The sequence below is a fragment of the Triplophysa rosa genome, linkage group LG4, assembly GCF_024868665.1.
Source record: "Triplophysa rosa linkage group LG4, Trosa_1v2, whole genome shotgun sequence".
NCBI classification, from domain to species: domain Eukaryota; kingdom Metazoa; phylum Chordata; class Actinopteri; order Cypriniformes; family Nemacheilidae; genus Triplophysa; species Triplophysa rosa.
Window position 1 is genome coordinate 16,818,235 of NC_079893.1, and position 20,230 is coordinate 16,838,464.

General features: G+C 41.3%; 2 protein-coding genes across 9 annotated transcripts in view; one reads left to right on the top strand and one right to left on the bottom strand.

Annotated features, from left to right (window-relative positions):
* Nucleotides 1-5,598: 5,598 nt before the first annotated feature.
* Nucleotides 5,599-10,233, bottom strand: LOC130552614 (uncharacterized). 3 transcript variants are annotated; one of them, XM_057331003.1, is made up of 4 exons: nt 9,785-10,233; nt 9,521-9,722; nt 9,042-9,442; nt 5,599-5,927 (listed from the first exon to the last, which is right to left on the bottom strand). In XM_057331003.1, exons 1-3 carry the CDS (start codon nt 9,959-9,961, stop codon nt 9,414-9,416), a joined length of 408 nt encoding a protein of 135 aa, XP_057186986.1. In that variant the 5' UTR covers nt 9,962-10,233; the 3' UTR covers nt 5,599-5,927; nt 9,042-9,413. The 3 variants fall into 3 exon arrangements, with proteins under 3 accessions (XP_057186986.1, XP_057186985.1, XP_057186984.1); XM_057331002.1 differs by having other exon boundaries at nt 5,605-5,927; nt 9,521-10,233; XM_057331001.1 differs by having other exon boundaries at nt 5,616-5,927; nt 9,042-10,233.
* Nucleotides 10,234-12,628: 2,395 nt separating this feature from the next.
* Nucleotides 12,629-20,230, top strand: part of cnnm2b (cyclin and CBS domain divalent metal cation transport mediator 2b) — a 132,140-nt gene continuing 124,538 nt past the window's right edge. For 2 of the 6 annotated variants that reach the window (XR_008962755.1, XM_057330986.1), the window contains exon 1: nt 12,631-14,533. Coding sequence is in view for 4 of the 6 variants with exons in the window: in XM_057330986.1 (XP_057186969.1) it covers nt 13,042-14,533 (1,492 nt within the window). In the remaining 2 variants the exon portion in view is untranslated. Of the gene's footprint in view, nt 14,534-20,230 lie in introns of all 6 variants that reach the window. The other 4 variants (XM_057330989.1, XM_057330985.1, XR_008962754.1 and 1 more) reach the window with 4 other exon arrangements.

Consider the following 20,230-nt stretch of genomic DNA (forward strand, 5'->3'; position numbering starts at 1 on the left):
GCCTGTGAGGCCGAAGGTAGGGGCCTTCCCACCTTTCAAGAAAGCTCTGGGACCCCCTACCTACCCACTGGTAGGTTACAATTTTGCGGTAGCGCTCACGGCTGACACGCCCAGGCCAGTCACCGTCGCTTCGTTGAGATTGTGACAGGGCACAGTGTTATGGCGTTTTCCATTGGAACCCCATCTGTCAGTTCGACACAACGTCGAGAGACCGACAGAAAGGGAACGTCTCGGTTACGTTTGTAACCTCGGTTCCCTGATAGAGGGAACGAGACGTTGTGTCCTCCTTGCCACAACACGTGCTGTCCTCTGCAGCAGTCGTGAGAGGTCTCAGGCTCCTCAGAACAAAGGTGAATGAATGAAGCACGCCGTCTCCCTTTTATACCCGGATTTCCGGGGGCGGAGTCCGGCATGCAAATTTCATTCGCCAATTTTCATTGGCCTTTTCTAAGTAGTCGGAAGCGATTGGTTCTCAGGGACGAGCCCCATCTGTCAGTTCGACACAGCGTCTCGTACCCTCTATCAGGGAACCGAGGTTACAAACGTAACCGAGACATTTTCAGTCCGAGAGCAACTATGTACGTTACTGGTTAGTTTATTGCACAGTAAAATTTGTTTCACCGAAAAGGGACAGGATCAATTTAATATCAAAGAGACAAACATTATTATCATTTATAATATTGTCTGACAAACTGTTTTTGGACGGATTTCATTTTTTTGTGGCAGACAAAAGGGCTCTAGTATAGAAAGTTAAATATAGCCTGAAAATTTAAAATACTCTAACACAACCCTTAAACCAATTCTACTTACCCAGAAAAAAAGTAATAGATTAATAACACCAAAGATTGCTCGTTTCAAACACCCCAAATTAAGCTTAACCCCTAACGTTATAAGTTAAGAGCCACAGGGACATTCCCGGAGCACTGGCCGAGATAAAGCTGCTCTCAGCACTGAATGACAGCTGACAGACAGCCTGAAGCTGGCATCTCTGACAGCGTCTTAACAAATTCTCAAACAGGCGTTATATATAAATTGTCACGGTCCTGCCTTCCTGGTTCTGCATTTCTAGTCGTGTGGCAGGATCGGGACGGAGCCCTTAGGTTCTATGTGAGAAAGCCATGAGATGTTTATGTTTTTGACATCTCATGTGTTTTCTCGTGTCTTGTCATTGGCCCCGCCCCTCTCGTTTATTGTATTGCTTCCCTGCCGTGTCTAATGTTTCCCACCTGCCCTGTGTAATTATCCCTCGTTTGTCTCTCCTTTAAAATGCCCTCTTGTTTCATTGTCTTGTTGCTCGTGTATTACGTTTGATGTGCGTTCTGTGTACGCAGATGTCCTGTTCCTAGCCGTGCCCGTGTTCCGTGAGTGTTGTGTTTTGCCCTTGTCGTGTGTTTGATTTAAGACATTTGGTCGTGTCCTTTAGTTTAGTTTTTACTGTTCTTGTTTTCGTTTTGTCCCCCTCATGGGAACTCTTTTATTTCAAGTTCGCTTTCCAGTCCTGTTTTCGTGTCACCCCCTCGTGGGTATTTTGTTTGTTCTTTATTTATTAAAGTCTTGTTTCATTAACCCCTTCACTGCCTGCCTGCATTTGGGTTCTTCCCCTTACCTGTCCTCCCCGGCGTGACTGAATACACGAGCCACAAATGAACCCAGCAGGCAACACCTCGGCCTCTACCAGGCGGGAGTTGGCCAATTGGTGGCAGTCGACCACTGCCAGGATCCAGAGGGGCGACGGTCCTTTCCTCCACAGGGCGATCGGGCCCTCGCCGAGTATGCCCAGGCATCGGCAAGGAGGAGAGGCTTTCTCCCCGAGGTCATTCTGAACGCCTTCTTCCTTGCGGGCCTGGTCAACCCTCCATCTCTGGAGGATCGAGAGAGGATGGTCAGGGGGTCATTCCAGGAGATGGTTAATGACCTCTCCTCCAGCGACCATCCAGGCTCCTCAAGTTCCTGCCTACCTCCCATTCCGGAGGATTGTGTAGTGGCGGTCGCCACCCTGGGAAACTCAGTTCCTCCCTCCTCAAGCCCTGCGGTTCCTAGCCCTACCAGCCTCCGGGGGAGGCGAAGGAGAAGAGAGTCGTGGGACTCCCCATCCGACTCCTCCAGCACGGAGCTAGCCGGGTCTCCCCTCGCTTCTCTGCAGCCGGCCACATGTTGAGTTGGCCGGTCCAAGAAGTCGAGGAGGGGGTCACTGACAACAGCCCAGCCGGTGATCCAGCCGGCAGCCCAGCCGGTGTCCAGTCCAGCATCCAGTCCGGTGATCCAGCCGGCGTCCAGTCCGGTGCAGCCGGCGTCCAGTACGGTGCAGCCGGCATCCAGTCCGGTGTCCAGTCCGGCGTCCCAGCCGGTGATCCAGCCGGCGTCCCAGCCGGCCTTCCAGCCTTGTTTCAAGTCTTTCAAGTCTTGTTTCATTAACCCCTTCACTGCCTGCTTGCATTTGGGTTCTTCCCCTTACCTGTCCTCCCCGCCGTGACATAAATAGCACATTTGAGGTCTAAACAACTACATTCTTGTCTAAAAATCTCTTAAAACTATGTTCCGTGACAGAATAATAGTAGTATTTATAAAAATATGATCAATTAGCTTGATAGATAAGCTAACGTTCCTGTTACTATTTGGGCCACCATGACAGTTGCCATCAAAATATGAACGTTTACTTTTTGACACGACGAATTTTGCATACTTCTGCATTTTGTAATGTACTGTAATAGTTTTATAGATTAAAAACTCTCAAACATACCTTTTTTCTTCGGATAACTGCTGTCCTCTCAGCTTCTGAGGTGATTCAAAATGGCCACGGCGGTATAGTTTTCTGAGGCGTCGAGGAGGGGGAGGGGTTTACTCTCTCAACTGTCACTCAACTGGACCCAACCAGTAACCCAACGGTTAGGTTACACAAAAAACAACCCAACACTGAGAAAATAACCCAACAAAATGACCCAACAGGCTTAACTCCGTGGTTGGATTAAAAAAATAACCTAGCATTTTTTAGAGTGTACCCAGAGCATAATGGGTTATAATGAACATGTAAAGAAATACATTTGTATTTTAGCTAAATAAAGTTTACCTTTAAACTTGGTATCAGGACATCCAAGTTCCATTCTTCTTTCTCTTGAATAGAATGACCCATTGTTATTAACTGTTATTCTGCACCCTGACAGTGGAAAAAAAAGAAAAGTGGCAGAGGCTGTGAGTTCTAGAGCTCTATTACAGAAAGTTAAATATAGCCTTAAAAAAATAAAATATTATAAACTTTAACACAACATTTAAACTAATTAGACTAACTCAGGAACACCTAGAAGAATATAAAGACCAATGATTGCTCGTTCCATATACCCAAAATTAATTATATCACACAGTTAACCACTATAAGAGCCAGTGGCATATTCCCGAAGCACTGGTCGAGATTAAGCTGTTCTCAGCAGAGCCACGAGCGCTGAACAACTGCTGACAGCCTGAAGCTCACATCTCCGACAGCATCTTAACAAATTCTCAAAGAGGCGTTATGTTTATATGTAAATCACGTATTTGAGGTCTAAACAACTACATTCTCATCTAAAAGACTCTTAAAACTATGTTCCGTGACCGAACATTAGTCGTATGTATTAAAAAAAAAAAAGGATTAGCTGGATGTTTGCTTTTTGACATGCTCGCGTGTCGACCTTAAACTGATATAAAGATGCGTACCGAACTAAGTCGAAAGTCACAAATTTCAGAGGAAATGCTGACAAAAAAGGATGTTTTAATTATTAAAAAGCTGTAAGTTATAACAACGTGGGCACACAGATAGCTAACCAAATCTAACGAAGCTAGATGGTACTTTTCAAACCTAATGTGAACTGCCGAATTTAGCATTTTCTGATGTTCAGTAATAGTTTTAATGATTAAAAACTATCAAACATACCTTACCCAAAAAAGATGGTGGCCACCTAGTGGCCTTTGAATTAAACAGAACGTTAAATTACTTTACCGATTTTAGCCTTCGTTATTAGAAAATCCAGAGTGCTTTTACATACAGTACATTGCAAAATGTTTACTTACACAGACTCGTTAGATATAGGCTAAAGACGTATACATATGATATTTGTGTATGCCGTTTAACACATTACATGCTTACATAAGAACGTAAGTCGCGATGTGCTTGTTACACAAATTTAAAGTTTAACAAATGGACGAAATACTCTTTTGTATAATCTTTGACAAAGTCTGCCCTTTTATTCTTAGAAAAATGAATATATTTTTTAAGAAAATATTTGAGAATTACACTTAAGAATATTCTTAAGAACATCCTATAATTTATCTTAATAAAGTTAATATATTTTCTCTTAAGAACAGTTTTGTGAATCCGGCATGTTTGTGTGTGAATTATGGAAGAATCTGATAGAACTGAATTAATAGGTGGAGGTGAGGCAGTGTGTGCTTGCAAATGCCAGTGAGTTACAGTATGCAGGGAAATGTCTTGATATTGTTGTTGTTGGTCCAGGACAGCATTGTTGCAATCATGCGGTGTAAATCCTGATGGAGAATCTGTACAGGTGTTGATGATGTCCTTCAGGTTGTGATCATAGTTTGTAACTCGCAATGTACTCCTGTATAAAATAGAGGTGTTTCCTATATGTAGACCCTATAGGCTAATTCAAAACTTTATTGTGCGCACGACGTGTGTATGGGGGGTCTACAAGACACTTTTTCTCAGGGGCCCCTGAATTCTTAATCTGGGCCTGATCATCACTGGAACCTCTTGTTCCCCTCACACAAGTTTGGTGACAGCGCCAAAAGTTATAAGCTATTATATTGTGCTCTTTATGCTTTTACATATCTGCTGTGCAGAAACTAATCTTCAGAAATGTCCACATGTATTTCCCTTTGTGCCCTTGTAGAGCTTGACCCCGTAATTGCTGCTTGCAGCTATATTTTTATTTTGCGTTCATAGGATGAATTCAATTCAATTCAATTCAATTCAATTTTATTTATATAGCGCTTTTCACAATGTGCATTGTTCCAAAGCAGCTTTACAGGAGCAAATAAGAAAAACACAGAAAGGTAAAACACAGCACAGTGCATGGTGTTTATAGACCAAGCAAGATCATTATAATAAATAATATCTAATAAATAAATAAATAAATAAATAAATAAATGCAGTCTCCCGGTGAGCAAGCCAACACTGCACTGCTCTGCTGTGGCGAGGAACCCAAACTCCAATGCTGAATAATGGAGAAAAAAAAACCTCGGGAGAAACCAGGCTCAGCCGGGAGGGCCAGATCTCCTCTGACGTGTCATGGCTGCACTCAGTGACCCCGACCAAAGCCACCGAGCAACGTCCACGAAGAACAGGGAGAGCCCACGAGCCGCGACCCAGGAAGCCCCACCCGCCGAAACCGTGCAGGTCCAACCCGGTCTCATTCCGCGATCAACAACAGACAACAGAGGAACAACCAGGGAAAAGTAGTAATGGCATAATTAACTTTATTCCTCTGTTGTCCGACATCGACCACAAAACAAGACCAACCAGACCAGATCCACACATCCCAACAAATGAAACGCCCCGAACCACAACCAACAAGCCCCCCCACTCCCCACAACACCCACCCAGCTACCTCCAATCAAAGTCACTGAGTGCAGCCATAACTTCAAACTGCTGTCGTGTGATGTAAGTTTAGCATTAAATACCAAGTATTGTAAATTTAGCATTTATGTGACAGGTAGTCCGTCTTTGCTCTCGGCTGGGGATGGAATTGTCTGAGCTGGGCCGGCCAGATGGTCGCCTTTTTCTTGGGTGGTGATGGAATTGCCTTGGATGGAGCTGGATGGTCAGTCAGTCCGCAGGCTCTCGCAGGAGGATGGCACGGGATTTTCAGATGTAGCTGGCGTAATCTCTAGTTGTGGATGGGCATATGACGTTCATCTGGGCCTGGCGGAATCTCTCCCTACCTCGGGATGGGCATCCCGAGGCGAGGGCAGAAACAGAAAGAGAATAATTAGCGTAGCTGCTGTTCATTAGCTATGTATTAGTGAATGCTTGGCTGAAAAGATGTGTCTTTAATCTAGATTTAAATTGGGAGAGTGTGTCTGACCCTCGAATAGTATCGGGGAGGCTATTCCAGAGTTTAGGTGCTACGTATGAGAAAGCTCTACCCCCTTTGGTGGATTTAGTTATTCTAGGTGTTATCAAAAGTCTGGAGTTTTGAGATCTTAGAGAGCGTGATGGGTTGTAGTGTGGTAGAAGCTCTGTTATGTAGGTAGGGGCTAAACCTTTAAGGCTTTATAAGTAATTAAAAGAACTTTAAAGTCAATACGATACTTAATGGGTAACCAGTGAAGGGTTGATAACATTGGGGTTATGTGATCGTATTTTCTGGACCTGGTTAGAACTCTGGCAGCTGCGTTCTGAACTAACTGTAGTTTGTTTATTGATGATGCAGGACAACCACTAAGCAGTGCATTACAGTAATCAAGTCTTGAGGTCACAAATGCATGAATAAGCTTCTCTGCATCAGCCACACATAAAATATTTCGCATTTGGCAACATTTCTAAGGTGGAAGAAGGCTGTTTTTGTGACATTTGAGATGTGATTTTTAAATGACAGGTTGCTGTCTAATATAACGCCAAGGTCTTTAACTGTATTTGTTGGAGTAACAGTGCAGCCTTCAATTTGCAGGTCATAATCCGAAATATTCTGCTCACGTGTCTTTGGTCCGATAAGTAATATTTCTGTTTTATTAGAATTTAAAAGAAGGAAATTACAAGTCATCCAATGCTTTATATCGTCGATGCACTCTGCCAATTTGGATAGTTGGAAGGAATCATCTGGTCTTGATGAGATATATAGCTGAGTATCATCTGCATAACAGTGGAAGCTAATTCCATGTTTTCTAATAATGTTTCCAAGGGGCAGCATGTATATGGAGAATAGCAAGGGTCCTAAAACCGATCCCTGAGGTAATCCATAATTTACTTGCGTTAGATTTGATGATTCCCCATTTAAATGGACAAATTGATGTCGGTCTGATAAGTAAGATCTGAACCATTGTAGTGCCTGTCCCTGAATACCGGTATAATTGTGTAAGCGATCTAGAAGTATTTTATGGTCTACAGTATCGAACGCAGCACTAAGGTCGAGCAGGACTAGGAGTGAGATGTTACCTTTATCTGATGCTATAGCAGGTCGTTTGTAATTTTAACGAGTGCAGTTTCAGTACTATGATGCGGTCTAAAACCTGACTGGAATTTTTCGTGTATGTCATTATTTTGTAAGAAAGAGCACAACTGAGTGGACACTACTTTTTCTAGTATTTTAGACAGGAAGGGAGATTTGAAATCGGTCTATAGTTTCCTAGTTCATTGGGGTCTAAGTTTGGTTTCTTGATAAGAGGCTTAATGACGGCCAGTTTAAAGGCTCCTGGGACATGGCCTAGATTAATTGACGAGTTGATAATGTTATAAATGGGCTCAATTGCAACGGGTAATAACTCTTTTAATAATTTAGTTGGTATGGGGTCTAATAAGCAAGTTGTAGGTTTAGATGTTGCAATAAGTTTAATTAAATCTTCCTGTTTTATAGGTGAAAAACACTGTAGCCTTTCTTTTGGGGCGATGGTTGGTACTAATTTATAGGACAGACTTGGAGGTTGAGTTTTACTATTTTGTCTCGTATGTTTTCGATTTTCTCTGTAAAAAATTCATGAAATCATTGCTACCAAGGTGCGGCGGAATACCCAGGTCAGGTGAAGTCTGTTTATTTGTTAGTTTAGCAACTGTACTAAATAAAAACCTTGGATTGTTTTTGTTAGTTTCTATGAGGTTACGGAGGTGCTCGGCCTTTGCTGCTTTTAGTGCCTTTTTATAACAGTTTGCACTCTCTTTCCACGCAATTTTAAAGACCTCTAATTGGGTTTGTTTCCATTTGCGCTCCAGTTTACGTGTTTCTCTTTTAAGGGCGCGAGTGGTGCTATTGTACCATGGTGCTGCGTTTTTCTCATTAATCTTTTTTGACTTCATAGGTGCGACAGCTTCTAATGTATTAGAGAAAATAGTGCCCAATTTGCTGGTCATGTCATCGAGCGATTCTGTATTTATTGGTATGGTTATTAAAGGAGTCAGATCTGGCAAGCTCTTTGCGAAACTATCTTTAGTAGTCGAGGTAATTGTTCTACCCTGTCGATAACGAGTTAAACGGCTGATTTCTGCAGTGCGCAGTGTACATGTTATAAGATAGTGATCAGTGACATCGTCGCTTTGAGGTATAATATCTATATTGGTTAGATCGGCTCCGTGAGATATAATCAAGTCTAGTGTATGATTAAATCGATGAGTGGGTCCATTGATGTGTTGTGTTACTCCAAAAGAGTGTAATAGCTCTGTAAACGCCACTGCTAATGCATCGTTAGCACTATCTACGTGGATATTAAAGTCTCCGACAATTAGTACTTTATCAACGTTAACCAATAGGTCCGATAGGAAGTCCGCAAACTCTTTCAGAAAATCAGTGTAGGGACCAGGGGGTCTATACACTGTAGCCAACGTACAAGAAAGCAATGGTTTTTTACTGTCATTGGAACAATTATGTTCAACGCAAGCACTTCAAATGATTTAAATTTATGCTCCGTTCTCTGAGTTACAGTAAGAAAGTCTCTAAAAATTGTTGCGACACCGCCACCTCGACCAACCGCACGTGGCTCATGCATATAACAGTAGCTTGGTGGTGTACACTCATTTAGACCGTAATAATCATTTGGTTTAAGCCAGGTTTCGGTAAGGCAAAGCATATCAAAATTGTTGTCTGTGATCATTTCATTTACAATAACTGCTTTTGAATTTAGTGATCTAATATTTAGTAGGCCGAACTTTATGAGTTTGTTTTGGTCGTTTATTACATTGTCCTCAGGTTTAATCACGATTAGATTTTTTCTCTGAGATTTGGCTATTTTGTTATTTTGTAGTATTATTCGGGGGACAGACACAGTCTCTATGCATTTGGAAGCAGTAACATTTATAACAGATGAGTGGGAGGAACACAGACTATGGTTAAGTTTTGACTTACCGCTGGGAGACGTAGTCAAGCGGTGCGTAGCGTCTTTGAGATGTTGTCAGACAGAAGAACCGCTCCGATGCTGCTGGGGTGCAGGCCGTCAGGGCGGAAGAGCCTAGGTCGCTCCCAGAACAGATCAAAATTATCAACAAAGAGCAGCTTCTGTTCAATACACCATGACATCAACCATTTATTTAGAGCAAATAGTCTACTGAACTTTTCATTCCCTCGTCGGTAGGTAGGAAGCGGCCCTGATACGATGATCCTCGCGTGGGCGATGCGTTGCGTACCGTCTCGATCAGACTCCTGAAGTCCCTCTTCAGGATCTCCGACTGCCTCATCCTGACGTCATTCGCCCCCGCGTGCAGCACGACAGCTCCGACGTTAGCATCGTCCTTCAGGATCGCAGGTACCTGCGCAGAGACATCAAGAACACGGGCGCCAGGAAAACAATGAGTGTGCACCTTACCTTTAGTGGAGGAAGCGCGTACGTTCCGGACGATTGAGTCTCCGATGACCACAGCGTTGCATTCCGTCTCGCAGAGGGCGGCAAAGCGGTTCCTGGTCGGGATCTCGAAGACCGGTGGCGGCGGTTGGGTCATCGCTCCAGTCCTGGCTCGCGCCTTTCGCCGTGGTTGTGCCGGTGCAGGAGTGAAGTTCATTTGGGCTGACCGTGTTCTCGAAGCCTGGGCTCTGTGCAGAGAAACACGCGGAGTAGAAGTGGAAGGAGTATTAAAATCGCGATGAAAACTTACCGCGGATTTGCGAGCGTCGGCTCTGGATGTTTCCAGCGCCGTTTTTCGTTCTCGCAGCCGTGACTGCTTCTCTAGTAGATCCTGGATCTGCTTCTCCACAGCCTCCAGTTCCGACTGAAGTGCGATCGTTTCCTCATCTGCACACAGAGGTACAGACACATCTGAAACATTAGCCATCAGTGATTTAATAATGAGAACAGTGTGTTAAGCAGTAAGCAGGCAGGCTGGGAATGCTAACAGCCTGAGGCTAATAGCGAGTGATCCGATAAAAATAAATTATCTGTGCGTTTAAATACGATTTTGGTATGGGATATATTTAAGGATATGTTTTACCCTCGGAGGATAACAATTTAAAACACAAGTCTTAAGATATAACAAGAATAAACGATGTATTAAGAATAAATTTGAAAGAGCTCCGACTCAAACCACGCGCTCTCAGCAAACAGGAAGTGACTAGAAGTAAAAGAAAATTCCTTGTGTGTGCAAGACATTGGAATAAAGTCTTCTATTCTATTCTGATTCTGAATAGTATAGCTGTAATGCTACAGCCGAGGGCTTAAAGCGAGTGATCCATAAAATAATTTATCAGTGTTAACTTTGTATGATTACTTGGATATTTTCTGATGATTTTGTCTAATGCACACAGTAATGTTTTTTAAGGAGTTATAAATCGACCTAATGTTCTAATTAAACTAAGGTACACGCTGCTAACCTAAGTTTGTCTATGAACCCCCTTATAATAGTAAAGCTTTTCAAGAGACATGTACAGGATTTACATGGCAGAAAGAAGGTTGAACAAATTGCCTGAAATCCAGAGATGGCAAAAGTACACACATCCTTACTTAAGTAGAAGTACAGATACTCATGTTTAAAAGTATCAAGTAAAAGTTGAAGTACTGACTAAACTTGTTTACTCAAGTAAAAGTATAAAGTATGGGCTCTAAAATGTACTTAAGTAAAAAGTAGCCAATACTACTACCTGTTTTAGAGTCACGCTCGTACCTCACAACTGAACTACCATTATGTAGAACACAAGCATAAAAAAGACTGATGGAATAAATCTATTTGCCACTACCTAGGTAGTGGAAAAAAACACAAATTATAATACAATTATGATGTAAGATAAGAGTGTAAAGGACAAGCGTATTGATAATAATTGTGACAGAATTCCCTTTGTCTCAAGTTCTCAACCATAATTTTAGCTATTCTTTGTGTTGCCTTCCGCCTTGGTCCGTGGCAGCTTCTTAGACTACTAGCCTATGTCTGCGATGCGTAATAGCCAGGAAATGACTGTTTGGTACTGTGATTGTCAAAACATTTTATAACAGAATTTCACTGCTTTCAATTTTAGATTAACTGTCCCTTTAAATTTTAAGCACAGACCATTCATGGACATATCATTATACAAAGGTTGTAGACACTTGGAGATCTTGTCAAAAAGAGAAAACTGAGAAATAAAGAGATAATTAATTAGGCAAGTCAATTTACTTGGTAACCATTACTGTTTTTCTCGATTGGTTAAACACATTTCTTGAAATTATGCCTCGCTTTAAAATATTAAATGTTTAGCCTCTTACATTGTACGTTACACTCGTTCAACATTAAAACTGATGTCAGTGTTGCTAGATTAGGTGGAGATTTCCAGCCCAAAGGCTCACTAAAACCTACTCACTCCAACAAAAACCAGCCAAAATTTTAACTTCCAAAATAATGTGATAGTATTTTATTGCAATGTCAATCAACGTTGATAAGGATCGTTTTTTATTTCCTTATAATTTTAATCATGACAAGATGAAAAAATATAATAAAAATCAGGAAAATAGATCAAACAGATCAAACAAGGCAAATGCATTAAGAAAATTAGAAAATAAGACTAATAGGATATGTCCAGAAACCACTTCAAATGGCAATCAGGAAATAGCGCATTTTTGTGCAAAAGTGCCCACTATAATTAGTTCATCGAAAGCAACGCAATGAGCAGGTATTTTTCACTCGTTCATGAACTTAACGCACACACCACGATAGCAAAAAACATGCAATTCATACATACTAATGAACAACAGCAACAATAATGCGCTTACCTTAACGAGCTGCCTTAACTTCTGAAAGAACTACAGTACATCTTTCGTGAAGTATATGTTTGTAGAACATGCGAATAGCTAAATAGCTAAATTACATATTTAAAATCTGGTCCTTTCGCGCTAAAAAACCCTACCATTCACCAGTCACCACTTGATGCAGAATATCACGCTCGAGATCTGAGAACAGTTACTCTGACTTCTTTGATTTGATTGGTCACCGCTTTGCTCTGTAAACAGTAACTCCCGCCTTCTTACATTTGATTGGCTAGTGGCCACCTCACACAGCGCTTCGGCTTTTAGGCAGACCTATCATTAGGTTGAAAAAGTCACGCAATGACAAGAAATAATATTGATTGTGCATCAAATACAGATTAAAACTAAAGTAACGAGCCTGGTTTGAAAATGTAAGAAGTAGAAAGTACAGGTATTTGCGTAAAAATGTAAGAAGTGAAAGTAAAAAGTCATCAGAAAAATAAATAGTGGAGTAAAGTACAGATACCAGAAAAATCTACTTAAGTACAGTAACGAAGTATTTGTACTTCGTTACTTCCCATCTCTGCTGAAAATTACCTAAAGTTTGATTGTGAAATCTTAAATTCATAATCAACCATAGTGATCTCTGATCCCTGATAATGATCAAATGTACTCTCTATAAAGACTATTTCTTTACAGAGCCTATTTTCATGGGGGTTTGTATCTCTTGCATTCCTTAAAACAGAAGGGAATGTATTTAAATTACCTATGCACAAATGAACTTTTTTACTTCTTTAGGTAGACTGAATGAACGTCTGTGTGTTGTTCCCTTGTGATCCTGTTACTCATTACAGCGCCCATCAAGGATGCTGTCACCTCATGTTAACTAGTTGCTTCCCAAAACATGAAACATATTCACGAGGTAAATTCCACACACGCTCATTCCATTAAGTGTGACCGTTTATGGAGTTCATTGGCTGAACCAGCTGCGAGGACCCTCCTCCCGTCCAGCTGCGCCACCGGATTGGGTGGCGAGGTCGCCTGTCACCGAGACATCAGTTGAGACACGAGTTCGCGCTGCTCCCCCTCAAGTGCGATCAGTTTCAGCCGCGGAGTTCAGACCTGATGCACGAGTCAGGGCAACGCGCAGCAAAGATGAAGCCGGACTCCGATTGGCTCTGATTTTAAAAGCCCTTTTCATTCATGAGGCTGTCCATTATCACGATGGCAGAACCGTCGGTTCCACGACCCCCTAAAAAAATGGCGTCACTTAGCCGGGTCCGAGCTTTTACTTTGATTTTTCTAACTGCAAGCTGTTATTTAATTACTCCGACAAGTGGCAAAGAAGCAGGAGAAGAAGAGACGGTGATCATCGGACTGAGACTGGAGGATACGGATGACATTTCTTTTATGGATAAGGGCTATTTGCGGGTCAGCGAGAGGTCTCGAGTGAGACTGAGAGTGTATGGGCAAAACATCAACAACGAGACTTGGTCCAAAATTGCCTTTACGGAACACGAGAGAAGTCGAGTTATTGGAAACATTGTTAGCTCTTCGGGGGACAACAAGAGCCAGGAGCATCCGTGTGGCATTAGAACTTCAGATATTTTGATCTTACCCAACATAATTTTAAATCGCAAGACGTCTGGTGTCGTGGAAATCCAGGTCAAACCTCTGCGGAAGACCGAGAGAAGCAAAGCGTACTACCTGTGCTTTGCCACTTCCACACCTGCCGTGGCTGGCATGCACGACCCTTGGACAGAAAACACGTGGATCTATCATGACGGAGAGGACACCAAAGTGATCGTGGTCGAAGAGAAAAAGTTCCTGCTCCCTTTCTGGCTTCAGGTGATCTTTATTTCAATGTTGCTGTGCCTCTCGGGTATGTTCAGCGGGTTGAACTTGGGTCTGATGGCTCTCGACCCCATGGAGTTGCAGATCGTTCAGAACTGCGGGACGGAAAAGGAGAAGAATTACGCGAGGAAGATTGAACCCGTCAGGAGCCAAGGAAACTATTTGCTTTGCTCGCTTCTTTTGGGGAACGTTTTGGTGAACACCACCTTGACCATTTTGTTGGATGATATTGCCGGTTCGGGGTTGATAGCTGTAGTGATGTCCACCACCGGCATTGTCATATTCGGGGAGATTGTGCCTCAAGCTATATGTTCACGGCACGGTCTTGCTGTAGGTGCGAATACAATCTTCTTGACCAAATTCTTCATGCTGCTCACGTTTCCTGCGTCCTATCCTGTAAGTAAACTATTCGATTATCTACTCGGACAAGAGATCGGCACCGTGTACAATCGGGAGAAACTTTTGGAAATGCTGAAGGTCACGGATCCGTACAACGATCTGGTGAAGGAGGAGTTGAACATCATTCAGGGTGCATTGGAGCTGAGGATTAAGACCGTGGAAGATGTGATGACTCCGTTGCGCGACTGCTTCATGATCACCAGCGATGCTACGCTGGATTTCAACACAATGAGTGAGATCATGGAGAGCGGCTACACGCGCATTCCGGTGTTCGAGCGGGACAGATCCAACATCGTGGACCTGCTATTCGTGAAGGACCTGGCATTTGTGGATCCCGACGACTCCACCCCGCTGAAGACGATCACTAAGTTCTACAGCCATCCTTTACATTTCGTTTTCAACGAAACAAAACTTGATGCGATGCTGGAGGAGTTTAAGAAAGGTGAGAGTGCGCTCGTATTTATCATTTACTGATGCTATGAATCATTGCTTTGGTTTTTAGTTGTGCGTTTTTTTAAATGTTGCATTGGCTATTTTTGGCGACGCTTCAAGTTTATATTTAGGCCAATTTGAGTAAGTTTAAGTATAATGTGACATTACAGCATGGCCATTACATATATATATTAAAAGTTTTACGGGATTTTTTTTAATAGGCCTACCTTAATTTTTATATAACTAGTGTCTTTTTAAGTATTTAATCATTAACATATGTAAAGAAAGAACACGTAGTACCTGCCTGTGCAACAAAAAAAATTCTATATATGGCCTAATTGCCAAACCTGTTGCAGCATCCTTTTGGGAGTCCCTATTTTATTGACAACTATTTTGGGTTGTCAGTTTTGCACTTCACTTGCTGCTCTCAGAACCCTAAACGTTTCACACGTGTCTGTGTGTACAGGGAAGTGATTTCACTAAAATGCTATCCCAATGTGCCCTCACACAACAAAGGGTTAATGCTCGCAGCAGAGGTGAGAGTGTAGTGATGCAATGGAAATACACAGCAGGTGTACTCACAGTTGTTAAAGGAGGACTCAGGGGGTTATTAGGTGTAATACTTTATAATTCAATAACATGCGAGATTAACAAACTGTGTTTTAAATTACACACACAAGTAAGTTTCACTATGGGAATTATTTTTATTAAAAAAATGTGATGTAAAGGAAATGCAATACAATTTATATTAATGCTATATTATTAAATCCCCAAAAAGATTATAAAAATATAAACTTTTACTGTGTTCTTGAACAAAAATTGCACAAATTCATTATTAACTTGACAGTTGAAAGTAAAAAAACGAGTTGCTCAGTGCTCAACTGCTCATGACTCCGTGCTCATGACACATCAATAATGCACAGCCGTGTGTGTGTGTGTGTGTGCGTGTGTGTGCGTGTGTGTGCGTGCGTGCGTGCGTGTGTGTGCGCGCGCGTTCGTTCGTGTGTGTGTGTGAGTGAGTGAGTGAGTGAGTGAGTGAGTGAGTGAGTGAGTGAGTGAGTGAGTGAGTGAGTGAGTGAGTGAGTGATGTGACACTTTTGTTCGTGGCTGCTCTCCAGAGGTCATTATAAGCCAGTGTTAATTATTCTAATGCCTCGGAGCTGCACAGCCAAGCAAAGCAGGAACAATACATCAATCCTTACAAGCACACCTGGTGTAATTTCTTCTTCTTTGATTTTGCTTTTTTAGTTTTTTAATGGTTTTCTACTGCTGACTCAGGTGATTACATTTGAACATAATGTAGATGATGCTGAAATCTATCAGTGGAAAAGTGACACGAATGTCTTTTAACTAAGTATGACCCCAGATATGGGTAAAAATGACCTTAAAAATCAGTCTTTATAAAATTTCTGAAGCCACAGACTACTTTCCTTACAACATAAATAATTATCATTACAATGTCACACAGTATAATTATAAAAAATATGTATAATTCTATACTAGGTATATAAAATGAGTATATGAAAATTACCCAAAGAAAACATTTGCTGCTTTGCTGTAGCTATCGATTATTTAAGTAATCGAGTATTCTACCAATCATTCCATTGATTAATCGAGTATTCGGATAAGTACTTTTTCTTTATTAAAGAGCAATACTAAATACACAAGAGAAAATAAGACAGGTCTCTTAAAATGAACAACTAATTTGTTTCCTTTTTAGACTTCAGCTTATGCATGATGCATTTAGTTTACCTAAATTAGTTTTAATTTTTCAATGTTCTGTTTTTATTTTCTTAGTATTAAGTAGTAATATATTTGTCCACATAAAACTACTGTAGTTAACCAGACTTTTATTTTGGCAGGTCATCAGAAGACGCTTATTCTTTAGTGTGTGTTTGGTAGCTTCACTTCACATAGCTTCAGTCAGTAAAATGTTCTGAAATAAACTCTCAGAGCAACTCTGGAGATAAAGTTAATGGGGCGGTTTCCCAGACAAGGATTATCTTAAGCCAGGACTAGGCCTTAGTTAAATTAGGATAATTAAGTTGTTTTAAAAAACATACTTTACAAAAAAATATTACTGTGTGCATCTTGAGACAAAACAATCACAGTGATATATTTTAAGATATGTCAGTGCAAGTTGTTTTCGATCAAGGCATCTCTCACATTTAAGTTAGTCTGAGACTAGGCTTAAACCCTGTCTGGGAAACCGCCCCAATGTGTTCATGTCCATATACAGCGCAGACGCAGACAAATCCATGAGAATCACGTGTGTAGCATGTTAAACTGTGCAGTTCATTCACTTGCGGACACGCGGAACAGCCAGATGGCACGTTTAAAGTCACCATGCAATCAAACACCCCCTAACCTTCACTCGCTAATGCAGACTTATATACCCGCCAGATCCCTACGCTCTGCAAACGAACGACGTCTTGTGGTGCCATCCCAAAAATGGTAAAAGATCTCTCTCACGTACCTTCTCGGGATCGGTTCCACATTTATGGAATGATCTGCCCGCTGCTACAAGATCAGCAGATTCTGTAGCCATCTTTAAAAAACGTCTGAAAACACATCTCTTCCGTCAACACCTGACTGATCAGCTCTGACCTCTATCTCTTTCCTACACTTTCAAAAAAAAAAAAACCTTAGCTCTGTATACTGATAGGCTATATGAGACCAATTTTCTTTTTGCACTTATGCTTTTTGTTGCCCTTATGTTGTTCCAATTGCTTCCATTGTTTCCCTCATCTGTAAGTCGCTTTGGATAAAAGTATTTGCTAAATGACTAAATGTAAATGTAAATGTAAACAGGAACATTTGTGTGTTTTACACAGTGTTGCAGTGATTATTATAAATGATTTATCCATGCACACCATTATTTAAAAAAAAATCATTTGCACTTGTAATCTTTAATCAAAAATGTTAAGCTCCTCTCCCCCTCTCAACAACAACTCTTCACCACATGACGTCAGCAACAAAAAAGAGGTAGGACTATACTGACTGTCCAATGGCCAGGCATTTTTAGCCCTCCTCTTCAGGCCCAACTTCAATCAAAAAGGGAAGGGCAAAATAAAGCTCCGCCCTACATTTTTTTCTCATTTCATATGTCGTTTCACTCGTATACACGTAACAATACGTAAAAGCAGTCAATCGCAATTTCCGTTTCATGGTGACTTTAAATAACAGGATTATTTAGTTATATGGACTCAATGCAACCGGAAAACAAGTTTCACTCGCAAAATAGACTAAAACTAAGTAAAATAGCGGTGCGCTATTGATTAACGTCACACAGAAACAAGCACAACGACAGACGCACACAAACAATGGGCTCTGTTTAATGCACCTGCCAAACTGTATCGCATGCTTGCTACACAAATACGTATATGTCGCACTGTACAGCCCTGTTACACTCAAAAAAGTGATTGTTGGAGGTTGTTTGTTTAACTTAATCAATATAGTTGTATCTAACATGTGCCTGGTTTGTGTTTCTTGTTCAAACACAATTGAAATGTGTAATACTGACATAAATAGGCGACTCTTTGACATAACTTATTCCATTTGTGTTGGGACAACATGAATCATTTTCATTGACTAACTGAAACTACACAGTGGACTGAGTTCCCAGCATGCATTGCCCTTATGACTGGATTTAGATAGTACATTTTAAAATTAAATGTTATTGTATGTGTGTTTTTGTGCAGGATGAAAGATAAAGAGACTTGTTAGTGTTTACTGTTCTGTAATGTTAAAATTTAGAAGATTTTCTGTTGTCTGTGATTTTTGAGGGGTTACCATAGTGGTGAAGAGTAACGGTTTTACTGAGGTTGGGGACGAGCACATTTATGCCATTTTTCATGTATGCAGCCTTACTCAGTGAGTAAATACTCTGCAAGTGGTCATGCAGCAAACTATCTGGTGCTTCCTGTTAGCACCTTACCTTACATCTTGCTTACATCACTGAAGCATTCAAATTTAATTGGCTCAACACAAAGGAATTACATTCAGCTGAATTTAAACTGGGTGAATTGTGCAGACAAGTAAATCTTAAATTCGAATAAATTAATTCAATTGTGTGGAAATAGGTGTCATAATAAAATTAAGTTAATCCAACAAGACATTTTTTTGAGTGTAGGCGCGCATGTGCTTAAACATCCACAAAAACTGCTTTCAGCCTTTGTGCATAACACGTACTGTAAACAATATGGGATGCGCGCTAGTCAGACAGGATAAACTTTGCCGGCTGAAGTCCTAAAAGTTCATGCATATGCCACACACACACAAAAAACATTTGCCTCAACAATTTGGCAGGGACACCCTGCACTGGCAGGGTGTCCGATTTCCGAATTACGCATGTTTTGACAAAGTCGGCCGAATACCAAAACAACCTTGTAGCCAATCAGCAGTAAGGTGCACAGTGCACAGGACAGACATTAGTCGAGCCAAGCGCAGACGAAAGCGAAAGATGGGGGTAGGGCTGTGTCTGTTTTGGTGATTTGAACATCAACAATGGCTACAAGAAATCGGACGCCCCGCCTTTAAGGACAGGGCTGAGAAGCAGTGATTTACTGTCATTGCTGTCTGTTTCACATAACAAAGTACACAGAGACAAATGTATTGAAATGTCATGAAAGCTTGCAGATCTTTCTTTTAGTAGATTAATGTCTTTTATCCTGAACTCAGTAACCCTCTAATATGACTTTAGTGTCAGCAATGTTATTGCTTATGATCGCTTATTCTCCTCCATAGGAGAATATCAACGACTACTTCTCTAGCCCTGCCCACTGGTTCGCGCATGACAGTACTGAAGTAACACAAGTTGGGCGATAGATAGATAGAGCGAGAAAGCAATAAACATGCCGTTAAAGATCGCAAAATATTGTGGAGTCAGTGCCTGGTTGTGGAAGAACACAGTAGCTGCATAACCTTCCTTCGGATTCCGACATTAGTAATGCGTGGTTGAAGATTATTTTTAAGGAGGTTCCAGCTCACTTTGGTAAAACATTACCGCGGATTCCTTTGTGAACAAGGCAGAGGTCGACGATGGATTTGCGGAGAGACTAAAATTAAAAAGCTGTGCTGTGCCGTCAATATTGAATCTGATAGGAATGGCGCAGCAATCTTATGTGAGTACAACATATTTGCACTATGCGTCACTATTGCTTTGTTAGAGATCGCTTGATATGCCCTGATAGCCCTATTTGCACGGGATTAGTTTTACCTGGGGCCCTCTAGTCATTTGTAATACTTGCAGAGGTTGTCTGTGATCTTAATCCCGTGCGAATCGGCCATGTCTGTAGATTGTAAAGTAAAAATTCCCCCACAAATTACCTACAATATTTTGACGAACACTGAGGTCCTGTGATAATATTAGTCCCGTGCGAATCGGCATCTCTGTGATTTGGCGGATATATACTGTATAATTTTTCAAGGTTTTATCCACCGTTTGGTGGAGGCTGTTTTGAAGTGTTTTGTACTATTTCGGGTGCTGGGTCATATCCATAAATTACCGGGAGTCTCCCGTTTGTTTATTTATCATGGAAACTCTTGTAACATTTTAGATTCGTGATCGTGGTGATCTTATGTCCGTTTCGCGATCACGGATCTCAAATGCTGACAGATGCGGATATCATTAAACACCATACAACTATAGGCTATACAAACTATATGCAAAGCCTTGCCATCACATCCGGGAAATAAGTCAGTAAAT